General features: G+C 34.0%; 1 protein-coding gene across 1 annotated transcript in view; it reads left to right on the plus strand.

The window, feature by feature from the left end:
* LOC126831546 (potassium voltage-gated channel subfamily H member 7) overlaps positions 1–14,282 on the plus strand; it is a 130,312-nt gene that overhangs the window by 30,340 nt on the left and 85,690 nt on the right. Inside the window, exon 2 of the mRNA XM_056103200.1 lies at positions 12,836–13,066. Within this exon, the coding sequence (XP_055959175.1) occupies positions 12,836–13,066 (231 nt within the window). The remainder of the gene's footprint in view (positions 1–12,835; positions 13,067–14,282) is intronic.

The following is a 14,282-nucleotide window of genomic DNA, read 5'->3' on the forward strand; positions in this document are numbered from 1 at the left end:
ATTAGGCTTAAAAAGAATACTATAACAATAGTTTTTCATCTTATGTACAAATAAAGTATATGTCACTTACTTATACTTAACATAGTTTTACGGATAAAAGCAATGTCAGTCACAAATACACCTTCAGGCAGCCTCATGTATTTAATCTTCCTTTATGATATCATATCTATAACATTGCTCAATTTTGAGCTAATAAGCGGATACAGTAATTTTGTTTTTGTAAAAATTATATCAGTATACATCATTTTTGTACAATATTTTTGCACAACATAATTTTGTTTGATATTTTATCAAATTATTTTAACATCTTTCTGACATTTTATGTAGTCTATATGAGATAATAAAATTACAAATGTTTTCAAATATAACTTGAGCTGTTGTAACCAAACAACCGTCTTTAATATCACTTTACCACTGTATTGTGTGGAGATTTCTACAAATTAAAACTGGCTTTCTTAAAACTCCCTCATGTGCATTTGAAAGAATAGCGTTAGCTTAATTTATCAAGAGGATTGAAGAAAAGATATTTTTGTGGGACTTTCTGTGCTTATACAATGTCTTCAAAGAAAAGTTTTACGATCTTTTGAGATGCCTGTTGTTAACCTTGCATGTTAATGATAGGAACCTGTAGGGAGCTGTAGTTCTACGATGAATTATGATGAAATTATAGGCTGCGTGTAAAATAACCATTCCCGTGGAAAATAAACCATGAAAGACACCAAAGCTTTTAGGCTGATTGGGATACAATTTTATTTGTCAGGTTATCAGGATATAAAGACGGGCCATTTGATTGGCCAATTTGGCTATCCAGACCAAATTAATTTAGGGTTCTACAAACAGGCACTCATCCAGGAGATTTGTCCTCCCTGTTTTTATAGTCACCATTACTTTAAAGGTGTAAAACTATTTCAGAACCATTTTTGATAAAATTACAACCATTTCCACCAAAATTTTCAAATTAATGAGACATTAAGCACCTGGGGCCTGTTTCACGAAATTTTAACTAAGATAAAATCCAAATTTTAGTAATTTGATTGGATAATATTAGATTGATTTTAGTGCTTAGCCAATCAAAATTGAAGTATCTACTAAAATTTGGATTTTATCTTTAGTTAAAATTTCGTGAAACAGGGCCCAGGTAGGCTTAGTAACACAAGTACTATCTATAATCCACTTAGTACTGCAATAAAACATTGTGGAATACATGTAGGCCCACTGCCATTGTTATATCCACTATAAATTTTATTAAGTGAATTAAAATTGATAAAGATACTTACTATTATGATACCTGATATTAAAAATGTAATTGGAGACCTCGTATACTCTTATAAAATTGAGTCCATTTGCTGAATACACTATTTTGCCTATACCGTTTTTTTGGGACTTCAGATTTTGTCTAATGGTTTGGATTGTTTGTACTTCGTTTTATTTTATTTTATTTACTCATAGGCTCAGCTTTAATGTTAAGTTTTCAGACCACAATTGATTTGTTTTATGGACCTTACGGTGTCATTTTCCAACACCTGGGTATGGATTCTGTGTTAATGAATTGCAAAGATTTAAGTGTATATTTAGTCCTGGCTTTGACCCCGGCTGAGGATTTCTCAGCGTCATTTCCCTTTGTCAGTGGTGCAGGGCCTGGTAAGGAATATCATCTAGACGTTTGGATGTGATGAAAAAACAAGGTCATGCGGACATGTTGGTGTGCACGTACAGAAAATTGATGAAGAGTGGGCAAAAAAGTGACTGTCCAGGCAAAATTTCCTTCATAGCACACTGCACACATATTAAACCATATTTCATTTCTGTTGTTTACTTGTGGATTAGAGTAAATCAATTTTTTTTAAACGTCTAGCACCGTGTTTATTAAAATGTACATCATCGAGAAAGAGTAAAATCTTACAAATCGTCTGCTTAAATGAGCTAAACTGGTGTACTAAGTGTTCACTTGCTAGAGTAGTACACCATACATCCTACTGCTGCAACACTACAGAAGAAGTAAAGAATATTTAGAGAAGAAGATCTATTTCATGATGCAATGATCGGTTGCTGTACCAGGCTTCAAAAACGTTTATATAATATCATGAGTAAATTGTCAGTTTTATATTAACACAGTTGATTTTCTTCATGCAACTAGATGGAACAAAACAAAATAAAATTAAAATGAATATGTGAAATAAACCTTGGTACGACCTGCTGTGATCATAGATCTGCTTAGCTTTGGTGTTTAATAAATGAAACATCATAAATGCAATCGGTCATGTAACCAATCCATTGTGTAGTTCAATGCTTTATATAAGGGATATCTATCAAATCATTCAATCTATTTTTAAATAACCATAGTTCATCAGAGCAAAAGAAGAAATGATTGTAAAGGCTTAATGCAGTCTGTTATATTTGTGAGCGCTTGCGGTAATGGGATGCCTAGTAGTTAGGCTATAAATAAAAGGTTGCAATATAACAAAAACATTGAGTTTTATGCTGTCACCATCTGGCATTCTACTCGCTTATTCCTTTTTTAACACTTTATATCACAACAATTAAACCTCCAATTGGACAAAAAACAAAATTTCTAGTATTTTTGCAATAATTGGGTTTTTTATATTTCATCTACTTGAAGGCATGAAAACTTTTGTCAATGAACTAGAATATTTTTGCTTCGTTGAGTTTTACTTCAAACAATTTATAGAGAATATTTTTCTGATGGATTTAGTCAAATTGTTTTCATTTTGTCACTACATAAACCTGATTAACAACAAATAACATGAACATACAGATTCTAAATTGTGGCCATTATAATCCCAGACCAATTTGTACTATAGAATTTTGTAAAAGCGACAGAATATATTTTGATGATTTTCGTTCATAAATTATAATCATTTTGTCATCTGTATTAAAATTATATTCTAGATTAAATGTAGACCATCAAAGCAACTGCTACATTCAGACACTAATCTTCAATATAATTTAATGTATTCATTGTTTTTATCTTTTATCAACAGAAGTATTTTTGTCTCATTTTAATTTGGTATTTAACTAAGCTCCTTGTACACCCATATCTATTGTCTTTATAGATTTAGCACTATTTACCATTTTAATATTCAATTTAGTTTAAGTTGCCAGTGGCAACATTTTGATAATTGTTTATTGAACAAGTTAAACTTAAAACTATTAGAGATTAGTGTATAACAACCAAGTTATATAAATTACACCCAAGTTTCATTATGAAAAACATATATTTATTTTATCAAAAAGAATGCCCATAGTCTTGTTCATTCCTTTTTAGTCGTTAACTGTCCCCCGCCTTCTGTAGGGGGGTTGATGGCCGAATGGTTAGCGCATGCGTGCTGTATCATAATGTCTGTCATTGAGTCAACTGGTGTGGTTGACTCAAAATGGCATATTTCCGTCTTCATTGACCCTGTCGGTCTAAAATATAGGATGTTAAACTCCACTTTAGCATACCATGGTAAAACTGTTCAGATCTGATCAAAAGTATGTTGTTGATTTTGTATCTTTGTTATTGAGAATAAGCAATGTGTGTGAGATGTTATTCATTGTGGACAATTATGGCAAAGAACTGATTTCTGTTTTTTCAAAAAAAAAAAGGAGAAAAACTGATGAAATTATTTCAGTATCATGAAATAACTAGTTTTCTACAGGCTGAAAGCCAGTCCAGGAATTACATAAAATAACAAAATAATGATACAAAGGGGGTAAATTTGTCTTTGGTTGTTATATAATAGATACCATATGAAAATCGGGAACCAAATGCATATGTAACCACTCAAGTACCATGTACTAGAAACCAAACCGAACTGAGTACTTAAGTCAAACCACATTTCTAATAGAGCCCTGTCCTTGATTAATTTGACTGTGATGTTTTGATTAATACAGCTATTAAATTATCGATATATATTATATTTAACCCTTTCAATGCTAGACGTAAATCCACTGCCTGTGCTAGACCCTTTTTTGAGGAAAAAAGGGAGGTTGGAACTGAATGTCAAGCAGTACTTATGGAAGCTTTTATGAAAAATCTTTTTGGAAATTTGCATAATAATGTAGTCACGTGATGTCATGGCGGCCCTTTTGGATTTCTCATTTCTCACTAAAGTTAACACGAAAACAAATTTTTCTCCATGAAATACTTAAAAGATATTGTTTTTTTCACTGGATTTTGATAAAGATATATAAAATGAACAAAAATATCAATAGCAGCCATGAGCAATGCCGCCACGAACACGCGCATCACGTCTCCCGCACCCATGACCACGTGCGGATTGCAATACCTTGTTTTTACTTTCACTTTCATCCCCAAGTCCCATATCATTATCAATATAGTCAGTCAATAGATCCACACGTTCGGGACTCAGGAATTGCCTACGTCTTTTACGATCCAGCAGGCCAGCATTATTATCAACATCAGAATTATTGTCAGAATCTACTGCAGACACAGGGCTATCGTGTTCACATTGGGATTGTTCATCATGCACGGGAGACATAGCTAGCCATGGGCGGAACGTCGGGCAACAAATCACACACTTCATAATACCAATCACTGTCCTAACTACTATCATTATCAAGTAACTGGAAACGAATTATGTGTATCACCCGCCTTCGAAATTGTCCACGTGTTGGTCAGCAAGACGTCATTCACGACTTCGTCGACAGTGCATCGTCTACGTTGTCACTATGCACTCCGCCATTTTACGGTTTGCCGCTTTGAAACACGTGGAAATATGTGTATAGAAAATACAATAGATGGCACTTGCAGTTACGGTACTAATTTTAGCGAGGGCTTTACTGAGTATTAGAGGTAATCAGTGTATGTTAATAACAGGCCAATTGCCTACACATGAACATAAACAGTTTATATGGGCGGCTTATATCTGACGGCCCCATTTCACTCGCAAAGAGATACACTGTCAAAAGTGAAAATGGACGTTTTTGATTTTTGTCTTAATAATGAGTAATTGCTCCACCAATCCTCAGACATTCAGCAATTCGTCATGGCATGCTCCTAATCAACTGTCGAATCACGATTTGGGGCAATCTGACCAACTCCTCTTGCAGTGCCACGGCCAATTCTTGCAGTATTGTCGTTTGACGTTGACGTTGACGAACATAGCTCCCGATCATGTCCCAGACATGCTCTATAGGGGAAAGGTCAGGACTCATGGCTAGTCAAGGCATATGGACAATATGGTGATGCGAGAGGTAGTCATTCACGACAAGAGTGTGGTGGGCACGGGCATTATCATCTTGAAAGATGAAGCGTCGACCTGCACATTGAGCAAAGGGCAGAACTATCGGTGCCAGGATGTGGTCACGGTAGTACACACCAAGGATCCTTCCTTGAACAAAATGCAAGTCTGTTCTGCCAGTCATGGTGATTCCTCCCCACACCATAACAGACCCACGCACGAATCTGTCATGCTGTCTGACGTTAACGTTAGCATGATGCTCATTTACACGGCTCCAAAACGCGAGCACGCCTATCGGTGAAATCGAGAGTAAATCTGGACTCATCTGAGAACATTACACACAAACATCGACCACTACCCGAATTTCAACGCTGCCTACACCATTGAGGCCTGTTTGCCATGTGCCGGCGAGTTAATGGAGGCACAACAACCGGTCGTCGCGCATGCAAATGAGCTGCATGTAGCCAATTTCTAATCGTTTGGGGTGTAACTCGAATTCCTGTGACTTGGTACAAGTTTACAGAAAGCTGATTGGCCGTTGTGTCCTCGAATTTGCAGGACCTGTGTACGAATGTATCGATCCTGGGTTTGTGTAGTGGCTCTAGGACGACCTGAACGAGGTCTATCATCCACATTGTTTGTTTGTTGGTACCGGTTCTACAGTCTGCTGATCACAGACTGTGACACATTAAGCATTTAGGCTACTGCTCGCTGTGTAGAACCGATTTGAAGCATGTAGACGTTCATCATGTTGAAGATGTCTCATTGCAAATTAAAAGTAACACACTAAAGCAAAGATACGCTAAACAGTAAATCTTATGCAAGAACCGATAGGAAAGCAAACATGGATAGGATAAACCAGCACGCGGCAGTTTTCATCAACCCTTCTTTGAAGTGCTATTGCGTGTCATATGTGCAGCTAAGTGGTTCTGTTGGGGCGATAAGTTCTTCATCTGTGAACATACTCTCAAAGCATGTCAAGTGTCCATGACTATTTATCGTATCTCAACCTGCATAGGTATTGGCATTTCAATATCCCCTACTTTTTTTGAAGAGTATAGTATGGTCTATCATACCAAATACGAACATGTATAACTACATACCTGACATGTTGTTGTGTAATGTGTGTATATTATGCTTGATAACTGGTCGATATAACTCTTCTATTCAAAAATAAAATTTCTGCAGCCAAAACTCATACATGTTTAATACATGTAACTTACATGCATGTATCTTTGACATTTTGAACAGCTTCCTTGTTGGTTAATTTGTATTGTTGAAGCATCAGACTAGATGCATGATAAATTTTCGAGAAATATGTAGAAATATAAATACTACCACTTAAGAGGCATCTTGTCAGAAATATATCATAGTTTATAAGATACTGACATTTAATATGAGAGAAACTAGGTTCCATTAATGTTTCTCAATAGATTGTCACTCTTCATAAAATGGCTATATGTATTATGTAAATATGGTGTTAATCAAGTGCTTGTTAATCCTATTTTGAGAAAAGCTAGTAACCAATTATTTTCAACCTGCTGATAAATAAATACTGACATTTGTAATTATCATGGTATTAAATCTCAGTGTCCTGTACTTGATAACTAAAAATCCTGTGAAAATAGCATTGACCTCAAATTACATTGTATCCTATCTGTGATGGTGCTTCAAGGCTCAATGTCACATCTTCTATAAAATAAAGATTATAGACATGTTGTATAGTACCTATGGTTTTATATCATAATGGACCATAATCCATGGCATTTGACATTATTCTTTCATTCATTGTGAAATTTTATAGAAAGATAATATGAATGAATGGCTGCCTTATTGAATATTCAGTTCTGTGAAGGAAATGATTTTTTTTCAACCCACTCAATGGAAAGACATCACATGGTCGTGGAACTCCAGCACGTTATATTCAGAGCAGAGTATATATCTTATCATAGTCCCTACTTGATACTACATGTATCTGACAATTAAATAGGAAATAAAAAAGAAATAAAAGTTAGGCATTCTGGGTATTTGACAGTTACATGTAAAAATGATTTATGGAAGATTGGCCGTTCCTACTATAATTGTTCCAAAATAGATAATTCAAAATAATTATTTTGAAAATTTCATTTAAATTACTTTATTCTGGGCGACGTTATCAATATTTGTAGTTTTGATAAGTGTACATTGATTGTCTATTGTCGTAACCACAGTACTGGTTATTCGAGGCTCAGCCCCACTTCTCCATTTTTAAATTATATCATTAAATGGCCGAACCTTTTCAAAGCTACTTTAAATCGGAGCCATCCGATGGCACCAAGAGTTGATTATGGTCTTGTCATATTAATAAATGAATAATCTGTATAACATTTAATGCCTAAAGAAAGACCTGCAATAGACAGATTTAGCTCTTGAATAATGATCCTTTAAAGTAGCTAAGTCTCTAACTAAATATCATCCAAAATCTTCAACATTGAAAACATGATTTATTTGTCAAATTAAATCAACATTCATGTGATCTTACCGGAAAAAGATGGGCTTTTGATATCCAATATTTAAGACAAAATAAACATTTTACCATTGGTACACAAATCGTGTACCATAATGTGCATCAGCCCCAGTTGTATCAAGAGACTCGAGGGACGAGGCTAGACACATTTCACCAAATCAAACGGCGCTTGTAGACTGGAATAACCAGAGGCGCTAGAAATTTGCACTCGCTTGAGACTGTTGGCTTATTTCGCCAAACATAACTGATTTGAAATTGGAGTAAAATGGAAACCATTGAATGTAAATCAGTTTATATACATTCATATTACAGTATTATATGCGTTGCGACCCACTTTTGTCCATTTCTAGGTCCCAAATTTTAGCGATTTAGCTCCTTTAAGTTTATTATGTTCTCTTTTTGTCATGTTTTTTTTTCTATCAGTTTTCATGTATATGCTATGTATGGCTAATACATTATTTTATGGAGATGTTGCATGGCCGAATGGTCTGTTGCCTGCACGTTAAATCATAAGGTCTGTCATTTAACTGGTTTGTGTTGAATGATGTTAAACACTTCTTTTGCTCTTCTCTCTCAGATTATTTTATATTGTATGCTGCCTTTTGTGGATATTTTAAAACAATAAATATCTTATCTATGGCTCTTTGCATTTAATTATTAGATGATACAGCTTTTGTTTTGTTTGATGTATAAGTTTTGATTCCAATTTTTAGAACAAAACTTTAATCAGAGAGAAAGGATTGCTGACAATGTATTGCCATTGCCAATAATTCAGAATCTGGTATAGTGGCATTGATATATTTATTAACATCTGGACTATTTACTGATCTATTATATCAATATAAACTATTGATTTACTAAGGTCATTTTCAGACACTTTTTGTCTGTAGGAATGACATATATCTTTTTATGTGAGTCCAATGATAACCATGGAAAAAATGTCTGAAGATTTTGTTTCTAGTTAGTAACTTGTCAATCTGAAAAAGTGACTACAGTAATAACCATTTTGGCAGAAGAACATTTTCCAGTTATCAGAGATTATCATCATGGAAAAAAATTCATTAATACCAAATAAGCAGAAATGTTCAATGTAGATAAGGGACATGTTTTATTTGTATACAGATAACTGAACAATAAGGTCAATAGTGCTGATATGATGTAATAAGATATTATTTGAGATGTGTGTATTATGATTATTGAAGTACAATTTGACATAAAGATTGATAGATAATGTGTTGTAGGAGTTTCAAATGACAGAACAATATCTATTTCATTCTGTGTTTTATCTAATAAATTCTAAAATTTATTTGAGCTAATTTGGTGTATATTATTTACAGAGAAATATGTTGGTGTATATTATTTACAGGGAAAATTCATTATTTGAAATGGACATACTGAATTATGTGCACCTCGCCTATTTTCTTTGAAGGCTTAATTAGCATTAATTAAAGGGTGACTATAGGTCTCTAAAAAAGAGATTTGTTTAAGTACCAGTATATGCAAATATTTGAAACATACCTTATAGAATTTCCATTTAAGTATTACTCTGGTAGGATAATAACTTTCATGTACTTAAGGTATTTTTATTTACTGAGTTATATGTGGGAACTGGGTACACCCTCCCCACACTAAATTAGTGTTCCATATTGACCAACAATACAATGAAGAGAACAATCTTTGCCATAACTCATGGTCAGTAGAATGTCTGGCAGACAAGAAAATTGTGTTTTCTGCCTTCATGTTTTATCTAGGAATGTGGACCAAAGTTTTGTTAAAAGGTAGAAGAAGTTTAGTAATTGGTAAATGATAATTGTTTACAATTAATCTATCTAAGCACTGTCTAATAGTGTATATAGAAGTAAAATGGCAGTAATAATAGTTTTGAATTTTTCATTTAGTTTATTTAGCTGTACAGTGTAGCTGATAATTGTAATACCACTATTATAAACTACCAATTTATAACTTATATAGAGACTCCAGAATTTCATTTTTATACACAAATATAAACTACCAGTTTATAACTTAAAGATTACATGATTTCATTTTTAAATACAAATGAAATCAAATTTCTTTTTAACCTGATCTTAAGCTTGGTTAAGAGACAAATGTAGTATTTGTTTCAAAAAGTTCGGCTAAAATAATTAATACAAATTTTTATTCAAAACTTCTGTGTCTGGAAAGATTTTATTTCGAGGGTTATGGTTACATTTATTTGTTTAATACAGATTAATCTGGCATTATCCATAGAAGGCTTGCCATTTTCATTGAACCGAATGCAGACAGGTTTTACATTTTGATATATGGTTTTTTTTTCTGCATTCCAACTGCAACCATTTATTCTGATTTTAAAATTTCAGTAAAGTTAGAGTGGAGAAATAGAAATAAATAGAAGACTGTTTTAGTGTTATAAATTACAATCCATTACTTACAATGCCTTTTGACATAGAGTAATTAGATGAGAGCGCAAGGAAACATGACTTTATTAAAACCCCACCAAAGAGAATCTGTCTTTGTCCAGAGTAATTGACGTACAATGATAGAAAAAAACAGTTACGACTTGACAACACTGTGACTTTGACAAATGCTGTAATCCATTAAGTGCAGAAAATGGCCAGCTAAAGAAAAGATGAGATGTAAAAAGTCTGATTACTTGTTGAACGTGCAGATCAAATAAGGCAGAAGTTAGCCAAGCAGATCTATTGTCAGTGATTGAAGTGGAGATACTATTACTATAAATAGCCTTCTCCAGGAGAAACTATGACCTTCTCTGTGACATTTTCTTATAATGCTAATCACTATAGAATATGATTTTCTGCTAAACATGCAAAATAGAAAATCAGTTTCTAAAAAGGATCTTTTTTCAGAAAATAGTGCTTTTATATTGAAAGAATTATGAAAGAGAATTTGTTTTGGTAATTACACGTAATCCATTGTAGACCACTGCCTATACAAATTCTGAATTTCCATTTCCATATATGGTATTAAAAGTAAGCAACATGAGAATTGGTATAGTTACTAATTTATAAACACTAGCTTTGATTTTGTCCGAGTTAACATGGCTAAAAATTTGTATATTGAACTTTTATAATATATTGTGGCCATTGTTAAGATATTATATAAAGTCTTACTGCATCTGTACCAACATTTATTAGACAATAAGTTCCTGTGCCAAATATACACAACATATTTACAGAGGTCATCATGTTAAAGACCCATCTATCCAGACACTATTATTTCATTCGATTAGGCTGGGACCACCTAGACCAATTTTATTTTATCATGGACAATGTTAATTTCATGTCATTTCTCTCACTTTAACATTCCAATTATCTTAATCTTTAAACCACAAAGAAACCATTATTTCACAATTATCTCATACAAATGTAGAAGGGAGTTGATTGTCTTGATTTCTTTAATATGTACGGTCGTCAAATAAACCTACATGTTGTGACTGTGACTTCATATTCTTAGGGGATTTTCCTGGCGTCTGTTTACCTCCTGATGTATGATGGTTGTAGAAAATGTAAATTCAAACAGTTTTCTTTGATTGTAAACCAGTCTGGGAAAAAAATTGCCAAGCAATAGATGATGGGGTGAAGAGGGAAAGAGAAAATTGATATAGACAAATTACATTCTACCATTAGATAACACTTACCAGTACTCCTTATATAGAGAAAGTCATATGTCGATAGTCATAAACCGTGCAGCAGAGACATTAATAAGTAGAAAGTTTAAAAATGAGTTTTACTTTGGTTACTCAATTTAAACCTATTGCACTTCAAACTTTTAGTTGAAGTCTATAATATGGTATTTTAAAATACAGATGTGACGTCATCCTTTGATGTTAGAGTACCATTATTTCAAATAATCGTACGGGCAATGTGCCAAGCGTAACTTGGTAAAATATTGAACTCGAGTGACGTATTTCATTGCAAAGCATGTGCAAGTGTCTGTATTTTAAGTTGTTTAATGGTCTCGAGCTTAAGACATTGCGTAATATATTGTAAAAACATTCGGGCCTCACGGCCCTCATGTTGTTAAATATATTACGCAATGTCTCGCTCTCAAACATTAAACAATACATAATATATATTTGACAATATTGTGTGAATGTGAGTTATCCCCAAGAATTGATTCCCTGGTTGTACGTGACAAAGAGTAGGGTCGCCTGTCCAATCTCGTGGATTTTCAACGGGTCTTCCGGTTTCCTCCCACTGCTAAAGACCCCTACGCACAAGCAAATTATTGAAATAAAATTGAATATGTTAGTCCCGAAATGACCTAGTTTGTGTCGAGTGGACGTTAAACCCCATTTCTCTCTCTCTCCCCAAGAATTGTTTTATTGACCCAAAACTGTATCATTTTACAGTTGCCTGCAATATTTAAAACATTTAAGTATGACTACTTAGTAGATTTTCATTCTCAAGCACGCATAACAGTTAATTGCTCATTGTATCATTTACAATCAGGTATAAGCCCACATTGGAAAGATTTTTCATAAAAACTTTTATGCACCAGTATCGACAGTGCGGAACAGGAATATCATTCTTTTTACACACACAATATCTTTTATGATTAATAACCATAACAAAAGCCCCCCAAATTCATGGTATTATATGATTAATTGCTTAATTGAATTATTCAATAGTCCAATAAAAGTATGTTTTGAATAATTATTGTTCAGGATATTAGAATAGAGATTGATGAATTGTAAGACAAAGGATAACAAAGATCAAATGAATTCACAAGTTAAAGCTTCTGGTAATCTTACGAAAAATTAAAAACAAATGTTATTTCAGTAAATATGACATCAAAAATAGTTCAAAACGATCTCTAGCTAAGTTCTATTGTTTTTCTTTTGATTTAGCTGGGAAGAAATCATGTACATGTCTGTTTTTGGATGAGTCTCTGTGTGTAAATTCAAGCTAAAAGCAATAACTAGTTTTAATTTGATCAATTTCTTGTAAGCAAAAACTTAACTAACATCAAAGCCAAGGGGGAATATTCGACTTGAATAAAACAGCCATAAAGCCTTCCAGTTACGAACACCCACAGAAATAAACCTCCTTGACAATAACAACTGTAATTTGTTTCACTCTGTTAATTTTATTTTCTCTTTCAGATCGAAATTTTGTGATTGCCAATGCACAGGTAGAGACACTGCCGATAATATTTTGTAATGATGGTTTCTGTGAGTTAACAGGATGTTCTCGAGCGGAAGTAATGCAGAAATCATCCCTGTGTGATTTTCTACATGGTCCCTTAACAAGTGCTTTGGCCATCTTACAGATCAAGGAGGCATTGCAGGGTAGTGAAGAGAAACAGGTGGATATATTGTACTATAAAAAAGATGGTGAGTGTATCTTTAAATCATTATACAAGTTGTTAATGGTCTTCCTTCCCACGTGTGGTGAATAAAAGAAGAAATCTAACAATTATATTGCTTAATATGTATGTAGAGGGGGGAGATGATTTATAGGATCATCCAATTAACATGTAAACATATTGCTTCACAATAACAAGTAAAATATAATTACAAAGTTTTATTGATATTTTCTGACAATATAGGAATGGAATAATTAATTCATTTTGAGACTGATATGCAGCTATTAGTTTGAATCAGAAATCGATCACGTACAGTGGGTAATCTTGTTCCTCATGAGGCGACACTGGAAGCTCTCGGCATGGCGAATGTCTGTCTTCATTAGCTGGGTTGGTGCAGAAATGTATGATGTTAAACACCATTTCATTTCTTTGGACAATTATGCATCTATTGACAGACCACAATGCAGTCATGGACCATAATGTTCAGCCCATGGTTCGCAGTATGGTGTGGCTAAGTGGGTAAGATGCTGGCTCGCTAGACTGAAGGTCACGTTTTCGATCCCTGCATTGGCCGAGAAAGTTCATCAGGATTTTCCGATGTGGTTCCCCCTTGTCAGTGGTGCAGGATGGAGGGCCTGACAAGGACAGCATTCTAGTTGCTCGGGTGGGACGAAAAATCGAGGTCCAGTGTATACATTGGCATGCACGTAAAAGATCCCTTGACAGTTGGAATTGCGATCGGCCTTAATGCCATTTTCCGAGCAAAATTTCTGTCATAGCACCCAGTATGGTGTATGTCTTCATTAGCCCAGTCGGAGCAAAGTAGTAGGCCGTTAAACCCCATTTCATTTCACTTTATTTCGTAGTATGGTCGTACTTGTTTATTGTCATATGTGCAATTCTAGGGAGGAGAATTTTACTTGGACAGACATACATTCTTCTGTATGATTTTCATTTAAAGAAGGTTAACTTCTAACTCAATATTTTCCATAACATTAAAAATTTAAGACATAAAGCATATTTTAAAACCAGTACGCAAGTTGTGTATTTAATGTTTTTGGATGCCATGCGTAATGAACATAGAAAAACATGGTTTTGGGTGCCATGCGTAATGAACAGAGAAAAACATATCTTAAAAGACATTGCAAAAGTAATTAGTAATGACCGATTCACAAACGAGAGAGAGAGTGAAATAGGGTTTAACGTCCACTCGACACAAACTAGGTCATTTTGAGACTACCATA

The sequence above is a fragment of the Patella vulgata genome, chromosome 9, assembly GCF_932274485.2.
Source record: "Patella vulgata chromosome 9, xgPatVulg1.2, whole genome shotgun sequence".
Classification (NCBI taxonomy): Eukaryota; Metazoa; Mollusca; class Gastropoda; family Patellidae; genus Patella; species Patella vulgata.